General features: G+C 40.8%; 1 protein-coding gene across 7 annotated transcripts in view; it reads right to left on the bottom strand.

The window, feature by feature from the left end:
- Window positions 1–19,801, bottom strand: part of KIF14 (kinesin family member 14) — a 51,886-nt gene that overhangs the window by 18,837 nt on the left and 13,248 nt on the right. For all 7 annotated transcript variants that reach the window (XR_014245177.1, XM_082393976.1, XM_082393973.1 and 4 more), the window contains 14 exons: window positions 19,416–19,523; window positions 17,550–17,666; window positions 16,613–16,728; window positions 15,214–15,386; window positions 14,118–14,265; window positions 13,760–13,823; window positions 12,980–13,164; window positions 9,895–9,997; window positions 8,877–9,037; window positions 6,365–6,512; window positions 5,798–5,950; window positions 4,397–4,523; window positions 2,323–2,416; window positions 1,663–1,795 (listed from right to left, as the gene is read on the bottom strand). Coding sequence is in view for 6 of the 7 variants with exons in the window: in XM_082393976.1 (XP_082250102.1) it covers window positions 1,663–1,795; window positions 2,323–2,416; window positions 4,397–4,523; window positions 5,798–5,950; window positions 6,365–6,512; window positions 8,877–9,037; window positions 9,895–9,997; window positions 12,980–13,164; window positions 13,760–13,823; window positions 14,118–14,265; window positions 15,214–15,386; window positions 16,613–16,728; window positions 17,550–17,666; window positions 19,416–19,523 (1,830 nt within the window). In the remaining variant the exon portion in view is untranslated. The remainder of the gene's footprint in view (window positions 1–1,662; window positions 1,796–2,322; window positions 2,417–4,396; window positions 4,524–5,797; window positions 5,951–6,364; window positions 6,513–8,876; window positions 9,038–9,894; window positions 9,998–12,979; window positions 13,165–13,759; window positions 13,824–14,117; window positions 14,266–15,213; window positions 15,387–16,612; window positions 16,729–17,549; window positions 17,667–19,415; window positions 19,524–19,801) is intronic.

Genomic DNA, 19,801 nt, shown 5'->3' with positions numbered 1-19,801 from the left:
AAACGTAAAATAGCTAATGGGAAGCAGCCGCATAGCACAGGGAGATCAGCTTGGTGCTTTGTGACCACCTAGAGGGGTGGGAGAGGGAGGGTGGGGAGGGAGATGCAAGAGGGAAGAGATATGGGGATATATGTATATGTATAGCTGATTCACTTTGTTATAAAGCAGAAACTAACACACCATTGTAAAGCAATTATACTCCAGTAAAGATGGTAAAAAAAAACAAAAACAAAAATAAAAAAACAAAGAGACAAATTTGAATTAGCTTTGACACAAAATATTAATTTAATGAATCAGTATTTTTGGAAATGAATACATTAACCAATAACTATAAAATGCTTAAAGCAATATCTGGTCAATATTAACTGTGGAATAAATTATTATGAATTATTTCTAATAAAAAAAAGATTCAATCACTTCCTGGTTGAATATATTGATCATGATAATAATCTATATTTTAATTTAAATATTTAAAGCAATACCAATTAAAGTGCTAGCAAAATAAATATAGAGATTGATTCAGGAATAGTATAACTAAATGGAAAAATAAGTAAAGAATATTGCAACAAACAGTTGAAAGTACGAATGTAAGGTAACTCACCCATCAGATTTTAATGTATATGTCAAGGCAAGAATTATCAAATGACCTCAATACAGTTTTTTGTTTTTCTAATTACACAAGCAATTCACATTCACTGTAGAAAATCTGGAAATTATTAATACATATAAACACAAAGAAAAAAATTTTAACCACTTGCAACCCCATCATTTAGAGGCAAACTGTCAGTGCTTTTGTATGATTCCCTTCAGCCTTTCTGTATTTTCTATTGTGAATATACCTTGCATTCCATTCCTGGAATTAACCCTACTTAATCATGGTATAAATATTCTCTAAATACAACCTTGGGTTTGACTTACTAACATTTCTTTCAGGATTTTTATAGCTGTGTTCATATTAAGATTGGTTTGTAAATCTCTTTTGAATCATCTTTTCAGTTTTTGTGGGTTTTGTTTTGATTGTAATCAGTTATTCTAGCATCGTAACTGTGACACTTTCTATTCTTTGTTACCTTCTAGAATAGTTTAAATGTAACAGGATTTGTCTGTTTTTTGGAGGTTCAAAAGTGCTTACCTATGAAATTGACTGGGATCAGCATCTTTTTTTTTTTACCAATTTTTTTTTCCAGGCTAGTTCACTGACAAACTTTTCAATTTATTGCTTGGTTATTCACCTATTAAATCAACTTTCATAATTTCTCTTTTTCTAGAAAAATCTTTACTTTCTAGAAAATTATTAAACTTATTAGCTTACTTATTAAACTTATTTACATAAAAATGTAATATAATTTTAAAATGCTTGAGATCTTTATTTAAATGCTATGTCCATTCCTAAAATCACATGTTCATCTTTTCAAGGAGCCAAAGCTTGAATTTATAAATTCTAATTTGTCAATTATTACTTTTATTTTTAATGATTCCTTCATTTGCTCTCCTTTGGTTTAGGTTTATTCTTTTCTAGATTGAGTTAACTAGTTAGTTTATTTTCATTTTTCCATTACACAATTCAAGCATTAAGGCTATAATCTGGCAGAATCCTGTAAGTTTTTACATATAATATTTTTATTTCAAAAAGTTTATAGAGATGTTAATAATATTCCAAACCTCGTAAAGTTCTTTCATTGCCGCAAGCTTAGACTCAAACTTTTCCAGACTCCAGACAGTTGAGACCCCTAGTTGCAGGTTACGAACCTGAATACAAGTGTCAGAACTACTTCCTTTATCTGATACAACATGTCTGAAAGAAAAACCAAAGAAAAAAAATGCTTCTCCTAAAACATACATAACCTAGATAGAGTTTTCCGAATTAGAATGACTCCCATAAAAATTCAGACCACTGATTAAATCTCTCCATAGTTAAGTATTTTTGTTATACTAATAATCATGTCTAGTATATACTATATTAAAATAACTTCTTATATAATAATTTCTTAAAAGTTCTAATATTATATATTCCTTTTAAAATGTGGAATACTTATAAATTCTCAACTCAAAAGAAAATCAGTGAATTCCTAAAACATCTAAAATTATTCTGTTTATAAAATATATGAGTATGTTAATTGCTGAAAGCCTTTTTCACTCCAGAGTGAGCTCTGAGAGGGGAATCTGGAAGTGCCCCTGGGGATTATGACACCCGCTTGCTCCTGGACAGGCACGTAGGATACCATGTCCTTAGAGAAACTAAAACAGAAAAAAATCACATGAAGCGTGAAGCGTGACTAGTTTAAAACAACGAATTACTTTACAAATAAGATAATCACTCACCTGCCAAAAACATAATTCTTTTTTAACTTGTTGCTGATGGTATTGGCTTCCTGAATCATCACGGAGAGTTTCATGGAGCTCCAACTGGGCTGAACTAGCAGAGAGCACACGGAGAAGATTCAGAACACGTATGTGAGCACTAACACACCACCAGGCACAACATGTCCTGAAAAAAAACTGACTTCAAACGAATGGTTTTAACGATGCATCACAGAAGGTGAAGGTGATAACTCAGTAACTTTTCTTCAAGCCTCACTGGTGAAATAAAATATTCTTCATACAAAATGAGGTCTTTCACCTGTGGAGGCACGGAAGAAAACTGAAGTTCACAGAGAGAGGATACGGGTTTTGTAAACAAGGAAATGCTAAAGATGCTGCTTTTCCTTCTAATATTTTTAAAGATTTTTTTTTCTAATTTCTTTTTTTCCTAACTTCTAATTTATTTAAAGTATTAGGTAAAGTATACTACAGCCTTAACTTAAATAGAACCACAGTCCTTTTTTATTTTGCCTGAAATTTCAAAAATAGATAGATAGATATAGACAGAAACAGAGATATATCAGGACATAAAAACACTTTCAGTCCACAATTCCACGTTCCTAATTCAAATTTAAGATTTTATCATAAACATTTTCCATATTGTTCAGTCAAACTTATAACCAGCATTCCATTACAAACATTTTTTTGGAAGAGTGAAATTCATTGTTCATGTGGATAAAAAAAATCAAGTATTTATTGCATGGTACTGTTTTAGGACCTAAGAGGAATAAAAACATGTATTAATACAATGTTCTTATCTCTCACAACAGATGTAACAGTTTCAAGGTAATTTAAAAACAGAAGTTATGGAAAGTATACGGCACAACTACCAAGTATTCTTGCTAAAACACTGAACCTGGATGACGGGTGCTTTGCAGGGTATGTAGAGGCACAGGAACCAGCTAAGCAACAGCCTGGACATACAGTCAGCAAACCCAGAATCTGCGAAACTCTACAGGGAGACAACCTGGCTTCTTCAATACATGAATTACAAGGGGACAGAGAGAGAGGAAGGAAGAGCCAGCTGACAGATTAAAAGAGACTTAAAAGGCACATCTAGCAAACACAGGGGGGTGTGGACCACATTTGTATCCTGATTCAAACAAACCGAATATATTTTAAAAATTATGAAATAGTCCACAAAATTTGAATAGGGACTAGATATTTGATGTGTAAGAAATTATTAATATTTTTAGGTGTAATAATAATATCAGAGTTATGCTTCAAAGAGTGACAGAGAAAGAGAGAAAAGAGAGTTCTTATCTAACTTGGAGATACATAGTGAAGTATTTACAGATCAAGTGATAGGATGTCTGGGATTTGCTTCAGAATAGTCCAGGGGGGCAGGGGGATTGAGCATGGCTGGAACAAAACTGAACATGTGTGGGTAATTGTTGAAGATGGATGATAAGTATGGAAGAGTTTACTGTAGTAATCTCTCTGCTTTCATAGTTTATTTGAAACTTTCTATAATTAAAAAAAGAAAGTTTACATTAAACATCCTGTGTTTGGGGAATTCCCTGGCGGTCCAGTGGTTAGGACACTGTGCTTTCACTGCCGGGGCCTGGGTTTGATCCCTGGTCGGGAACTAAGATGGCACAAGCCGCCCGGCACGGCCAAATAAATAAATAAATATTTGGAAAAAAATGCTGTGCTCTACACAGGAATGTAGAAATGTACAAAAAAATAACAACTTTCAAGTGAGAAAGAAAACGAAGTATGCAATGATTAAGCACAACTCAGGTTAATAATTCTTATAAAATAAGAATTAAGGATTAGAGTAAGACATTTTAAAAAGCATAATACACATTAAAATAATACTTGGAATTCTGTTTACTATTTGCTTATATAACTAAATATTCTAAAAAGTGAATATCCTAAAAATAATCATTCATACAAATTTATCTAGATCCAGAGAAGTCAGCAACATCCAGAAAAAAATTTTGAATATACAAAGATAATTAACATTTTACTAATTGTATGAAATAACATACATAACTTTAGAAAATACCTGCTAAAATCGTCTTATACTCACTTGTGAAAGTTTTATCCCTATTACTCTGATTTTGCTGTAGAATTTGTACTTCCTTAGCAATCCTTTGTTTCTCGGTTTCTAAAGCTTCCAGAATTCTTGCATGGCGGATCCTGTGGTCTTCTAAAGCCTAATTGATATTCATTCACGTGGAGTCGTACACGAGAACGTGCAAAGAGAGAAATCATAAAACCAGACTGACAATGGTAATGCACTACATAATTCTCATTTCACAGTACGTGTATTATTAAGCATAAAGGCTTTTAAAACATGATTTATAAAGTATCTTTATAAAATGATTTTTTTCCCCACAACAAAATCATTAGGAATTTTTGATAACATAGATTAATCTTTTCCTCCCCGTTGATAGGAGCATAAAAACCTTCAGAAAAAAAAAAAAAAAGGAAAAAAACTACTCAACAATTTGTTGACTAAATTAAAACGTTAAACTAAAAATACACCTAAAAACCTCACTTGACACAAATAAGCCTTATACTAGCCCACTAATGATAATTGTTTTCAAGATGTAAACACGTCTGTTTTTCTCTTAAAACTCTCTGGGGTGGCTCACTAGCCCCTCCGTGCTCTAGAATCGGCTAATATATGTATTCTCACCACTTTATAGTACCGGTACTCTGGGGTTACTGCGAGTATCTTCCTCTACGCCCAACCCCACCATAAACTTAGGAAGAAAAGAAGGAAAACTGCCATTTGAGAGTAAAACTTGAAGATATAAGAAGTCGCAGCAGAGACGAAAGCAGGGGCTCTCCCTTCGGGATTCAGGGCCCCCCTCCGGGGCTGGTTAGAAGGGATTCCGGCCCCACCGCAGAGGATGTGATTCGGCAGTTCTGGATGGACCGAGAGCTGCACGTCTACCAGGTGGTGCTGAGGCTGCTGGTCCAGCACCTGGAGAGCCACCGTGAGCTGCCCTTGGAAGATGCCTCTGTGCTCAGAGAGGTGAGGGAAGTCAGTGCCTGAGCGCCCAAGGCTGAGGTAGTTCCCTGAGGACGCACGTGGGCACACGGCCTGCTAGCTGCTCTCTCCACCCTGGCACCGGGATGTAACCCGTAAGAGCTGAGCCGTGCCTCCTTCTATATACCATGCCCTAGTATCACCTCACTCCTTACATCGTTCGGCATGACTGACCACAGGGTCGCTCTGGACGCAGGGAAAGAGAACACTCGACTGGAACTCGCTGGAAACAACAGCTCTGTCCCTTTGAAAAGATCTGTGTGATAATGTGTGAGCACATCGTGAGGACAGAGGCTTTCAGGCAGGAAGACCCTTCTCACCTGCAGACCTGGATTTGGCCATCGCCCATCAAGAGACCATAAGCTCTTTAAAAAAAAAGAAAAATCCAGCTTTTCCTCAAGATAGCTCAGACTAGCTATAAAATGAAATTACCTGTTTTGTAGCCAAAGTCTCCATTTCTAACCGCTTTTTGTTGACATATATTTCCTGTTCAAAACGCTGCTTTGCCTTTTCTAGTTCCTCAATTTTGTAATTAGCCTTTTGGTTATTAATTTCCTGTAGCTTCTTTCTTTGACATTCTTCTTTCTTTAAAGGACAATAATAAAAAATAAATAGGGCAAAGATACAGAGCAATTCTTCAAAAATGATACCAAAAATGTACAAAAGTCCCTTTTTAAAAATCAATGCACAAGAAATTGACTCACAGATAGAAAAGGTGCCCCAGTGCTTCTCCACCCCATCCAGGTTGACTAACCCAACTGAAAATAACCATCACTAGTCAAACCCTTCAGAGCGCTGCCCTCCAGATGGGCTTCTGGGAAGCAGGACTGCCAGCAAACAGGAGAGCCATGGCCTGAGGGCGGGGGGACAGAGCCTCTCTGCTTCTCCTCCCCCCGTAGCAGCCTTGATCTCCCCTCTGACGCTCCCCCAGGGCCCTGCTAGAAACATAAGTTTACGAGGCATGCACGGGCAGAGAAAGAAGACAGTTCTGCCCCTTACCAGTTCTGCTTCCAGGACCTGTATTTTGCTTTCGTACGCAGCTTTCTGAGAGGAAAGCTCTTGCCGAGCCATTTCTTTTACGATCTGGATTCCCTGCATCATTTCTTCCTTTGCTTTCAACTGCGCCTCCTTTATTTCTGCTTCAAGTCTACAAGTAGCAAAATATTCAGTAGTTACAGGGTACTCTGTCAAGAATTCTTCATATGCTATAATAGTTCTTAATCATATTAAGATGTTTTAAATTAAACAAAAGTTCAAATCTCAAAACTTCATTTCTGACATTCTGTCAATAGCATTCTGAAATGTTTATTAGCTCTAGAATTGTTTACACAAAGAAAACATAAAAGGATGAAAATTTGCTTATTTCTAACTTCATTACTATTGCAGATGCTCGATATTTAAGCAAATGCATTTTTCTAATGCTTAAGTTATATAAAAATGTTTTAACTTACATAAAGATATAAAATATATATTTATAACATAAAAATTATGCTACAGTGAACACTGCAGTAAATATTATAGTTAACATTATAGTAAACACAAAATATGGGCATTTTATGTTAAACTAACAATGGTTAGGGCAAAAATTATTTCATATCATTATCTTTCAATTCATGTTTAGGTCATAGATTAGGAATATATTGAAATGCCTCTAAAAGCATGATACATGAGCTGATAAAGCAGGGATTGTACCAAATTTTTCCAATCATCTGTAATAATTTTGTAAGCAGACAGGGTGGGGGGTCCCCCAGAGAGAGAGAACCAGGCGGGGCTTTCTTGACAGAAGAGAAGCCATGTTTGGCCTGAGTCATCTTGTGATCTGAGCCTGGACACAGGGCTTGCCCTTGAACAGGTCTCAGAAATCAATGATCTCAAGGGAACAAAAGAACAGTTGTTATCAGGCAAGAGAAGCAACAACAGCAAAGATAAGACAGCAGTTGTGAAGTCTCGCGGCTCTGAGTCAGCGGTGAAGACTAGCCTGAAACTCAGCCACCAGGTCAACGGGAGCCTCAGGGATGGAGATGGTGACCTTCTGTGACCCCCGGGACTTCAGTCAACTGAAGCCTGGACTCTGTCGATCTTTGCCCTGATTCTATGCTGACTTCTCCGCTGCTCAGGCCCCTTCATGAACACGCATGTACCCTTAGCTTAAAACCTCCCCAGTCTTACTGTTGGGGAAGCACGGCTTTGGGAAAGTTCCCCATGTTTTCCTTACTTGCTCCAAGTAATAAATCCTTTCTTCTCCTGATCTTTGGCCTGGCTGTGTCTTTTGGCTCGACACCCACCAAGAGGTGAACCCAGTTTTCAGGTAACACTTAGACATTTTGAGAAGTCAAAATATTAAATTACTTTTCACTGTATGGGGGGAAAAGGATTGGTGATTACAGAAAACTAAAAGCTTCTTTCTTCTCAACAAAACTCGACGCTTTAACAATTGTACTGCATAAAATTTCCATACCCAATTTTACTGAATTAGAATAAGAATGTCAAGAGAAAGAGGACCTAATGGCTACCAGGGCCTGGGGGGAGGGGGTAGCCGTTGCATAGTGGGTACAGAGGCCCAGCTGGGTGATGAGAAAGTTCTGGAGACAGAATATGGTTGAGGCTGCACAACACTGTGAATGTGCTTAACACCACTGAACTGCACACTTAAAAATGGCTAAAAAGGTGAATTTTATGCTATGCATGTTGTACCACAACTTAAAAAAAACAAAAGAGGGCAAAGCAAGCTCAGACTTTTGAAATGGCGACAAAGCAGGGTTCGCGTGGCCCACCCCGGTCATCCTTCCCGCCCCCGCCTCCCTCCTCTGTGCGGACATTTCCCTCCCCGCGACCCCGAGATGCCCGTCTCGCCCCCCAGCCTCCACCGCACTGCAGCCCGGGGCCCGTCTGCACCGCCCTCCACCCTCCAGACCTGGGCCACAGTCACCGTTCTGCAAATGTGATCCCCATCATGTCTGTCTCATGGCTCCTTAAATTCTCTTACGACCCCATAACCTTTAAAATAAAGTCCAAATGCTTTAGCGTTTTATTTCTGTGTTACTTGCCATTTATTTTACAGGGATCCTGCTTAAATCAGAACTCCTACAATATTGCCTCAGCTAAAACTGGGGCAAAAGAAGAAAAGTAAATAAGGGTCCACTCCCCAGGCTTCCCCTGGCCGACTCCCTCCCAGGGGACATCTTCTCACAAGACCTTCGCTGACCCCTGGTCGGGGCAGGAGTCACCCCAGGAGCTCCACACGGTGCAGGGCTCTGTCAGGGCACTCTGTCTGTCTGTCCGTCAGCCCCATGAGAAGATGAATTCCTCCAGCGTAGGAGCTAAGTTTGTTTGTTGAGTGAACGCACACAGAAGAGCAAGGATCGTGTCACTAGAAATCAGCACCCAAAGAGTTAACGAGTGCAGTCAGGACAACCTGATTAAGGCTCTCCACAGCCCTCTCCCGTATACTTACTGTTTCATACCAACAAAAATACTTACTGTAAAAAAAAAAAAAAAAAAAAATACTTACTGTAATCTCTGTGCCGTGAGCAAGTCATTTTTTGCAAATTCAAAGTCTCTTGGACCCTCACTCACAAGAGTATCTCTACTGGGTGGTCTTTCCCCTTTCTGGACTTCTACTGGATGATTAAATCTAAAATAATGATCACCGCCAAGAATCACCCGATCACCCTAAAGCACACAAAAAATTTACTCCTTGAGGTGAGTCTGAACCAAAAAATTCCGTGGAACAAATCCTTATGTTCAACAATTCAATACAGTCTAGTATCACTAATGATAAACATAAAAATCACTTATGAAATGCTTCCTACAGGCCAAGAACTGCATCCGACACTCTACACATACACCATCTCACTGACGTCTCACAACTGTGCATGTTATTACCCCAGTTTTAGGAATGAGGAAACTAACAGAGCACAGAGCTTAACAGTAACAGTGATATGAGGAAACTAACAGAGCACAGAGCTTAACAGTAACAGTGATAAGCGCACACCGAGCTCACCGTCTGCAGACACTGTAGTAAGAGCTACGCATGAATTCTTTCACCTACTCCTCCCTTGTCCCTCCTGAAAGACAGGATATATACTACCAAGTGACCATATGTCTCGCTCTGCCTGCAACAGAATAGTTCATGCCCGTTCTCCTAATATAATTATTAAAGTGCTCTCAAAAGTGTCCTGACATAGGTGACATGCAATCACCCCGAGCTTAATAACTTCAAAGGCCATATGGCAAGTGGCAGGGCCAGGGCTCCGACCCTGTCTGGCCTGATTCCAAAGCCCAGCTCTTCCCGGGACACATAATGCTGCTGCTGGTGGACAGCTCCTTGGGGGCTGGTCCACCCACCATAACAGAACTGCGGTCTCTGCGCAAAGGCAGGCAATTCGTGAAATAAGAAAACGTAAGAACCAGAAAGTCCTTCATCCCGTTCACTACTGATCTTACAGAGGAGAGAACCGGGCTCAAAAAAACTAAATCACGTGCCCAAAGTCAAACAATTTCTCACATCTTAGCAGCAGCCAACTTACATGATGTAATACCGTGGGTTCCAAAATAAGTCTTCCATTTACATATGTCTTTGCTTCCCCAGCTGGGATGATACTCACTGTCCCATCAAAATTGTTGACAGTGCTGTGAAAACAGGATGCACACTGTTACAATTACAGGACAGACTAACAAGTAAGAAAGAGGCAATACAGATAATCCTCCTTGGGTTATTCCTTTAGTGGTAAGGTTCATATCAATTTGTGACCATAATAACTTAGAACTCTCTTATTTTCCTTCAATCAGATTTTGAAGGTTTGGTGAAAAAGCCTGGCTTCTCTAGCAATTCTATCCTCCAGTGGTGGGAAAAATTTTCATCGTATGTATTTTGATTAAAACTACTTAAAAAAAAATACCAACCCCTCTTCCCCAGAAATGGAAAAAAAAAGTACACAAACATTAAAGGAAAATACACTAAAATACTGACAGTGGTTTATTTAAGAATGGAAGAGTTTTAAGTGTTTTTATGTTTTACTTTTCTAACTTTCTGCTTTTATTTATGAGTTTTAATAATGGGACAAACAACATTTTCCTCCCATGAAAAGAGGGGTAAAATACAGAGGAAGGAAAAGCACAGAGATAAAAGCACACTCCTTGGACATCTAACTAACTGAACTCTGGCGATAAGGTCATACTGTTGAAAATCAGCTATAAATGCTACATATCCTTTCAAGTCTTTTTATTCAGAAAATAGGAAAGAAACTCCAAAATCCAGTTATCTTTGGATTAACTGGACAGAGAGAAAGAGAACACTGTAGCAAAAGCTGAGCCCAAACAAAACCTCTAGCTCCAGACAAGGCTCCGAGAGGTAAAGAACGGTAGTTGGACTTGAGCACCTAGAGAAGAGGACTCGGGAAGTACGGCTCACCCTCCTGCCAGCCCAGCGTCCCAACCCTGCAACGGTTTAAACGAGGCCTGCTTGTTCGGACGCCTCCCCTCTCCCAGTTCTATCGGCTCTGCCGTCAAAAGCCCTTGGCCTCAGCATTCTGCCCCCTCCCACCCCCACCTGGCTTCAACCACCAACCCCCTGATCCACCGCTATTTCCCATAAGAACCCCACCTGGATTTGCCTTAACATCAGCTTCTCTCCTTTACCTGAATCGTTCCGTCAACATAAAACACGCTCTCCCTTATCTCCATCACTCGTCAAGGCCAGAGCCGTCTAAGCAGCTTCTCTTTAGGGCTCAAAGCTAGAGGTGAACTTTCCTTCTCTTTCTTTACTTTTAAGCACTAAGTAGCTAAGACCCACCTAACGTTAATATACACTGATGGGTACTGGGGCTCCTTTGTCCACTGAGCCCCACGTGCCAGGTATGTCAGCAGGGAAGACAGACACGAAACCTGCTCTCATGAAGTTCACGGTCCAGACAGTGAGACAAACACCTATCCGTGTACTAAAAGGGGAAACACCAAGTGCTAGGCGAGTGGGGGACTTCCTGGTCCCGCTGGACTCTCAACTCTTTGGGGGCATGTTCTGTATCTTTGCTACAAGTGTAAATAATTCTGGATTTATCTGTTATAGAAAATGGTTAATTAACAGAAGAGCAAGCGGATCTGAGGACTAAGGAGCCGTGCCACGCCAGGTGCAAAGACGTCGTGGAGCTCAAGTACCTAGTCTGTGCAATATTAGTGAGAAAACACACTGTATTTTTGGAAATTTTTTGTATGAACACTGCAGATCACAAAAAAAGTCATATGTTACTTAATATATGGTACTGGTAGAATTGGTTATTCACGTGGAAAATAAATGAATTTAGATCCCTACTTCACACCAAACAAAAAATTCCATACGACTTAAGGACTTAAATGTGAAGGCAAAATTTCAAAACATTTAGAAGATAATTTAGGTGACTGTCTCTATGACGTCAGTGTAGAAATGATTTCTTAAACAAGACACAAAAATTGACAACCATAAAGGAAAAGACTGACATATGTACTATACTAAGAACTTTGATCCATCAAAAGGCACCATAAGAGAGTGTAAACGATGAGCCACACACTGGAAAAGATATTTACAACACATGAAACTCACAAAAGCTTGGCCACCAAAAAAACTCCTACAAATTATGAAAAAAAACCAATACAATCGAAAAATGGACAAAAGACATGAACAGGCAAGTTACCGAAGAGCAAACAAAAATGGCCGAAGAATAGATGAATAGGATTAGTCAAGGAAATGCAAAGCGAATCCCCCGCGAGATGCCATCTCACATCCCCCTGACGGTACCGAGGCTTGGCAAGGACGTGGGGCAACACGTGCCTCAGTGCCAACGGCAGCAGAATTGACAATCATTCCGGAAAACAATCTGAGATTACCTCGTAAAGGTGCATATGCACAGATTCTACAGCCTGGTATCTCTGCTCCTAGACACACAACTTAAGAGTGATTCCCAAACTTTAAAATCATCATTATAGGGTAATAGAAAGATCATCAGACCCACACAGCACAGCGGGGCAAACGGAAAGGCCTGGCCGCCCAGGTTCCTAGCGGCTGCCCCGAGGGCCCTAACTCAGTTTTTGAAACTTGCTCCAGAGAAGCTCTGCCCGTTTGTACCAGGAGACGCATCCAAGAGCGCTCACAGCAGTACTGTGGGAGCAAAACATGAGAAACCACCCAAACGTCTACCAACCAAGTAGACAGGTAAACTCATACAACAGGATACTTTACAGCGGAAAAATGAGAGAGCATCAACATGGATAAATCATGAAAACACACTGGGGAGCTACAACAGTTTACATATACTATCACCCTAACAACACATACAGTATCATTCAATTCATATGAACAAATTTTAAAATTTGTCGATCCAATCAAAAATCCTGCCATAGATGATGGATAGAAGTTTAGATCTATTGGCTGAGGGATAACTTCTGATAGAGCGATACTACATCATATCTCATATTGAGAGTAACTGACCTGCCATCCCTACAAAACACCCAGATTGTCTGTTTTTCCTGGCTAAAAGATGCATTCGGAGACTTATACCAAAGAATCAGTGTGAGAGAATGCCTCATGTGAAGGAAACCGCAAGTCATCAAGACCCGGAAAACCACTGGGGAGGGGCGCACCAGTGCTCGTCGGCAATCAGCACCCCCGACAACTGAATGTCATGGCTCGAGTTGGGTTTATACTTTCCGACTGTAGTTGTTCCCTCTTTTATCATATATAACAGTATCTCCGACAGCTGAGGGTCTTCATTGAGATTGACCAGGTTTGGCAAGTGGTTGTCCATTTGAAATGTAATTCCTGCTTTCTAGTAGAAGTCAGAAAAAAAATTAACTTTAATCACAAGCATGAAACTGTTAGATCCACCTAAAACATTAAACATTAAAGTCACGGTATGTGGGACTCAGTTAATTAACGGTCCCTTAGACCCTCTCGTCGCAACTTCCCCGTAAATGTGACCACCATACTTCTTAGACTCCCAGGGAGACGCTGACCCTCTGTGTCCTGACACCATCCTCAGCCCACTCATGGCTCAACCCAGCATCACCAGGTGTGCCGGATCTCACCCACCGACGTCTACAGCAGGTCAGGCCCTGCCGCGGCGTCTCCACTGCCGTCACCTTGGTTCAGACCCGTAGCACCTCCCGCCTGAACCAGAGGCAGCCTTCTGACCACCCTGCCAACAGCTCCTCTTGCTTTCAGTCCTGCTCACACCCTACACCAAAGTAATTCTGAACTAATTCTCAAAATGTCAATTCCCTGGTCAGACACTTTCAAGGATTTCCCACTTCCTACAGGATAAAACAAATTCCTTGGCCTGGAATTTGAGAAATTACATCTGTATATTTACTGCCATATTTCTTTGCAAGTTTTCAAATCAGTTTAGGGAGTTGAAACGATACCTGTAACTCCTTTGTTACTTGAAGTTTTCTTTTTTCAGCTTGTTCAAGTTTTTCTTTCCACATTCTTACCAAAGACAAACAAGAGTTTCAAAGAGTTAAAAATATCCAGATTTATAAGACTGAGAATCAAGAGACAATCAATCGAGATTAGGACACCACTTAGGAATATTTAAAACCTAATGGTCTGGGGATAAGCTGCTCTATTCACAGGGAAGGCAGGGATAAAGGCAGACTCCGGTACCTCCTCAGCCTCCCGTCCCCACCTCCATCCCCCTCCCCCTCTCCCACATCTCGCCCCAGGCCAGTGAAGTGATTCCAGGCAATACCCACAGCATCTAAGGTAGTGACCAGAGCCCACCTTTGCATTTCTGCCATGTCTCTCTCCTGCTGATACAGCTTCATTCTCAAGGATGTTATTTCTTGCCGACAGAGCCTATATCGCTCAGGGTCAATGTTCTGACTGTTTATTTGAGCAGCTTTTAACTTTTCAATTTCTGCTTTCAAGTCTAAATATTTGTAGAAAGATGCATGATTAATAACATCTGATATATAGTAATTCCCACACTAGACATAACCCTCCAGTCTTCTATTTTATTTGAAGTTTTAAATCCCTGCAGAAATTTTAATTACCTACAAATCTATCTAAACTTTACCTGAAAAACTGCTCCCCTATTAATGAATTTCCCTCCCTCATAAGCAGTATGGCCACGTAATGTGTCGTCCAAAGCGGGACACCTTTGAGAAGGACCGGGGACACCATCCATCACACTGGGATGACAGCCATGAACCAGGACTGCCCAGGCAAACCATACTCATAAAGACGTGTTAGATAAAGATGACAGATTTCCCAAGCTGGAATTCAGAATACTTATTTTTAATGAAAATGGTCCCATTTGTAAACGAGAGGGGATCCAAACAGGGAAAGATGGAGCACGAGACGGCAAATCCATCCTCCTCTGGCCCACACCTCTGAGGGATCTATTCGCCTTCCGCAAGATCCCTGAGCAGGTGAGCAAGAGAAGGAGGACTCGGCGTTGATGAAGGGAGGCCCGTGCTAGAAACCCAGGATCAAACAGCCTTTGGGTCAATGAACTAAGCGGAAGCAGAGGTGAGAGACAGACAGCGGCGGAAAGGCCACAAGAGGAAAAGTAAAGGACATTATTGTCCCTGTGCTGCACAGGCGCACGACTCAGTCCACAGAGGGTTTCCTACGCTGGCTCTTTCCCCTTCACCCACCCCACTTCCCAGCTTTTTCTGATTGTTCCCCATTATCCTCTTTCCCGCCATCCTTCCATCCGCCTTCCTCATCAGTGTGGAATGATGACTAGGAGCTATTACACAGATATGAGAGAAAAAGCTTTAACTGCCTTAAACTGCATATTTTCATTGCTGAAATGAGTATTTGAGACTAAACTCTTGCAAGATAATCTTTAAGTCTGTAGGGAACTGTTGACCTCTGATCAACTTGGCGCTCACGTCCTCGTTGACCCTGGCGGCGTTGACTATCATCCGGGCCTGGGTGGCATATCTCAGCGTGCTCAGGGTCTCCTCCACGCTGCTGGCCGCCGGGCTGACCGTGGCGATCATCGACGTTTTGGAATTTCCGCTCAGACTTTCCTTCAGCAGCCTTCAAGGAAAACAGTCACAATTCGACTTTGTTTCTACAGCGACCTCATGACAACTACCTGGAGAGCACAACGCAGACTAACGGGATATGTAATGCAGTATTATGCTCCTCACTCAAACACCAGTTAGAATTTTTTGGTATTTGTAGCTACTTTTAGATCTCTGAGCACTTTATTTCATATCACACTATTTATTTATTTATTTTGGCCGCGCAGCTTGTGGAATTTTAGTCCCCCGACCAGGGATTGAACCCAGGCCCTCCGCAGTGAGAGCGCCGAGTCCTAACCACTGGACCGCCAGGGAAAGTCCCTCGTCTCACACTTTTTATATTGTTTTGTGAAGCGATAGTCTGTGCAAAGATTTTAAAATATGGTTAACTCTCCAATATTTAGTAAAATCCCTCTCCCCATACTAGACTGTGAGCTACTTCAGGGGCGGGACCGTGTGTCTGGTCACCCTTGTATTTCCAGGGTCACCAGAGCCCTTCAAAGCAGCTGCTCAAAAGTGCAGAAAATGATGGATGAACATATAAACACAAATTTTGTTTTCTATTATATGCAAAAGCCTTATTTTAGAAGGAAAAAGATCATGAGACTAAAAACTCTATATTTATGAATGCAGAGTAAATTATTCCTAACTTTCAAAAGTTATTCTTAATTTTCAAAAGGCATTAAAAAAATCAGATTGTTCCCTTACAGGTTTTGAGGTGGCAATTATAATATAATAAGTCAAACATAACGATACACTGCTGTCAACAGTGATGCAGTCCGTATCAGAATTGGGTATTAAATCAACACAGATGTAATCTGAATGTAATACATCTGAAGTTAAATACATGTTCATTAATGAAAATACTTTTTGAACACTTACACGCCAGCCAGTGTGTGCTAAACTTCACTTCACACACATAGTAATGTGTTTGGTGATACCATATATGCTCAAACATCAGGCACTAATAATAGTTCATTCATCATTTAACCCTCATCACAACCCTAAAAGACAGGTATTGATATTATCCCCATTTTACAGATGAGGAAACAGGCTGGAGGACTATTAAGTGATGTGCCCAAAGTCACACAGTTTGTAGGAAGCACAGCTGAGCTCAAGTCCAGGTAGCCTGGCTCACCACTGCTCTGTCCCAGAGTCACATGAAGTCAGTCTATGCCCTTTTCCCCAACAGTACTCACTCTATTTTGTACAATTCCTTATACTCCAAAAGCTACTTGCCATGTGAGGACAGACTCGCGGTAAGGAATGAATGTTCTCCTCCCGCTGGCCTGCTCGGAGAGCGCGGATATGACCTTTCCCAGGGTCAGCAGGGACTTGTTAATACTCACGCCTTCCTGGGGACAAGATCAAACATTTTAATTGAAAGGAACTGCTCAGCAATAAATGTATTTCACAAAATATATTTCTTCCTCCATATAATTACTGAGGAAATACTTTCTTCCATAAACTACCAACTTTCTTCAGACTCAAAATTTACTAATTGACTCTGAGAAGCAATCATAACCAAGAACTACGGGTTCCTCTTTAAGTCTCAGCAACACAGTCTATAAAGTGCATGGACAGAGAGGTTACTCTTGGTTAAGACTACATGCTTAGGGACTTCCCCGGTGGCACAGTGGTTAGGAATACCGCCTGCCGGTGCAGGGGACACAGGTTCAAGCCCTGGTCCGGGAAGATCCCACATGCTGCGGAACAACTGAGCCCGTGTGTCACAACTACTGAGCCTGCACTCTAGAGCCTGAGAGCCACAACTACTGAGCCTGCAAGCCCCAACTACTGAGCCTGTGCTCCAGAGCCCGTGAGCCACAGCTACTGAGCCTGCCTTCTAGAGCCCGTGAGCCACAACTACTGATCCTGCGCTCTAGAGCCTGAGAGCCACAACTACTGAGCCCGCGAGCCCCAACTACTGAGCCTGCGCTCCAGAGCCCGTGCTATGCAACAAGAGAAGCCACTGCAATGAGAAGCCCGTGCACCGCAACGAAGAGTGGCCCCCACTCGCCACAACTAGAGAAAGCCCACGCACAGCAACAAAGACCCAACGCAGCCAAAAATAAATAAATAAATTTATAAAAAAAAAAAAGATTGCGTGCTTAGCCAGTCATCTCCTAAAAACAGTGCCCAGGCCTGCGCTCCCAGCGTGAGGGCTCACCCTTACCTTCAGCCGCTCCCCGCTCGGCTGGGTCTCGGAACAGCGCTCACTGCCCGCCAGGTCCACCAGGTTTATGCGGCTCCGAATTCTGTGATCCAGCTCTTCCCCTTCCACAAATTCTGTCTGGGACAAAAGGACATTAAAATAACACTTCATAAGTTCTTTTACGACTTGCCATCAATGTAAGTCTGCAAAATGGAAAGTTACGACAAGATTACAAACCACTCACTTATTTTTGAAGCTATCCCTTCTTGAATCTGTGACAATTTATAAGAACATATTGAGCAGTGCTCAGACTACGCAAAATAAAAGGAATGACTTTAAAGGGCTAAACCCATAACTACGCAATTATATTAAGGAAACGGCCACAGATAGAAAAAAGGCTTAATGTACAAAGGTGCTGTTCATCCAGCCCTGAAGTAGCAAAGCATTTAAAAGCAACATAAATGTCCAACAGCAGAGAAAACTTTGAGGAATTTTAACAGTCAAAGGAAAATTATGTAGCTGTGAATAATAATATTTTGCAAGTAATTTTAATAGTATAAAGTTGTTGCAGATTTTGTAAATTTGTTTACATGATTGTAAAACAAATGAAAGATTATATACCAAACTTTTTTTTATTTATTTATTTTTTTTAATTTATTTTTTGGCTGTGTTGGGTTTTCGTTTCTGTGCGAGGGCTTTCTCTAGTTGCGGCAGGCGGGGGCCACTCTTCATCACAGTACACGGGCCTCTCACTATCGTGGCCTCTTTTGTTATGGAGCACAGGTTCCAGACCCGCAGGCTCAGTAGTTGTGGCTCATGGGCCTAGTTGCTCTGTGGCATGTGGGATCTTCCCAGACCAGGTACCAAACTCTTTAGAGGGGTTTTGTTTGAGCAGTGGAACCCTACGGCTGAATTATTTAAAATCTTTTACTTTCTGGGGGCTTCTCTGGTGGCGCAGTGGTTAAGAATCCGCCTGCCAATGCGGGGGGACACGGGTTCGAGCCCTGGTCCCGGAAGATCCCACATGCCACGGAGCAGCTGGGCCCGTGAGCCACAATTACTGAGCCTGCGTGTCTGGAGCCTGTGCTCCGCAACAAGAGAGGCCGCGATGGTGAGAGGCCCGTGCACTGCGATGAAGAGTGGCCCCCACTTGCCACAACTGGAGAAAGCCCTCGCACAGAAACGAAGAACCAACACAGCCATAAATAAATAAATAAATAAAATTTAAAAGAGATAAGCAAAACATTCTCTCTATAAATTTGATCTTTAAAAAAAAAAAAAAAATCTAATTAAAATCTTTTACTTTCTGATATGTTTTTTCAAATACTGTACAATTATCATGTATTATTGATAATATATTACCATGTATTGATATGACAATATCAATATCATGATAAGTTAATAATCACGTTATTGATTTTTAAAAGTGAGAAAAACATACTCCTGTATGCCAGAAGTCACTCAGCGTTACTGTGTATATGTCCTAAAATCCAATTATGTTATATATTTATATGATTGGACTTTTACCTTTGATTTAAAGAGGTAAGAGAGTGGCATGGACATATATACACTACCAAATGTAAAATAGATAGCTAGTGGGAAGCAGCCGCATAGCACCGGGAGATCAGCTCGGTGCTTTGTGACCACCTAGAGGTGTGGGATAGGGAGGGTGGGAGGGAGGGAGACGCAAGAGGGAGGGGATATGGGGATATATGTATACGTATAGTTGATTCACTTTGTTATACAGCAGAAACTAACACAACATTGTAAAGCAATTATACCCCAATAAAGATGATAAAAATAAAAAAATAAAGAAGAAAATAAGGAAAACATGAAACTTGAATATAGTGACTATCTAACCTAAGAAATTAATCAACAACACAGTACCTTGGTCTGGGTCATCACCAGGGTGAACACTGAGTGAGAGCGGGAGCTTTTATCGTTCATGCCAGTGGCCGCAGTTGCCTTCCTCTTATTTCCCAGTTCCAGCCAAATCTAGTGAGAAAGGAGAGAAGGAGGTCAGGTCTGCAGACAGGCACTCACCGGAGCAAAGTAAAGAACAACAAAGTAAAGTAAGCACATATATACACACATTTATAATCAGTTTATAAAATAAAAATACTAATACATGCTGATTTAAGAATTTGCATTCCCATTGTCTATTTTTTTTTCTGTCACAGAAATTTGAATGAGGAAACAATACCTTTAAAAGGCTATTTCTATAACTCTAAACTGACATGATGATCGATTTAAATTTTTAGTTTATAAGAGTA

This window comes from Balaenoptera borealis, assembly GCF_965194805.1.
Source record: "Balaenoptera borealis genome assembly, chromosome: 1".
In the NCBI taxonomy this organism is placed as follows: domain Eukaryota; kingdom Metazoa; phylum Chordata; class Mammalia; order Artiodactyla; family Balaenopteridae; genus Balaenoptera; species Balaenoptera borealis.
This window is presented reverse-complemented; position numbering and strand designations above follow the sequence as displayed.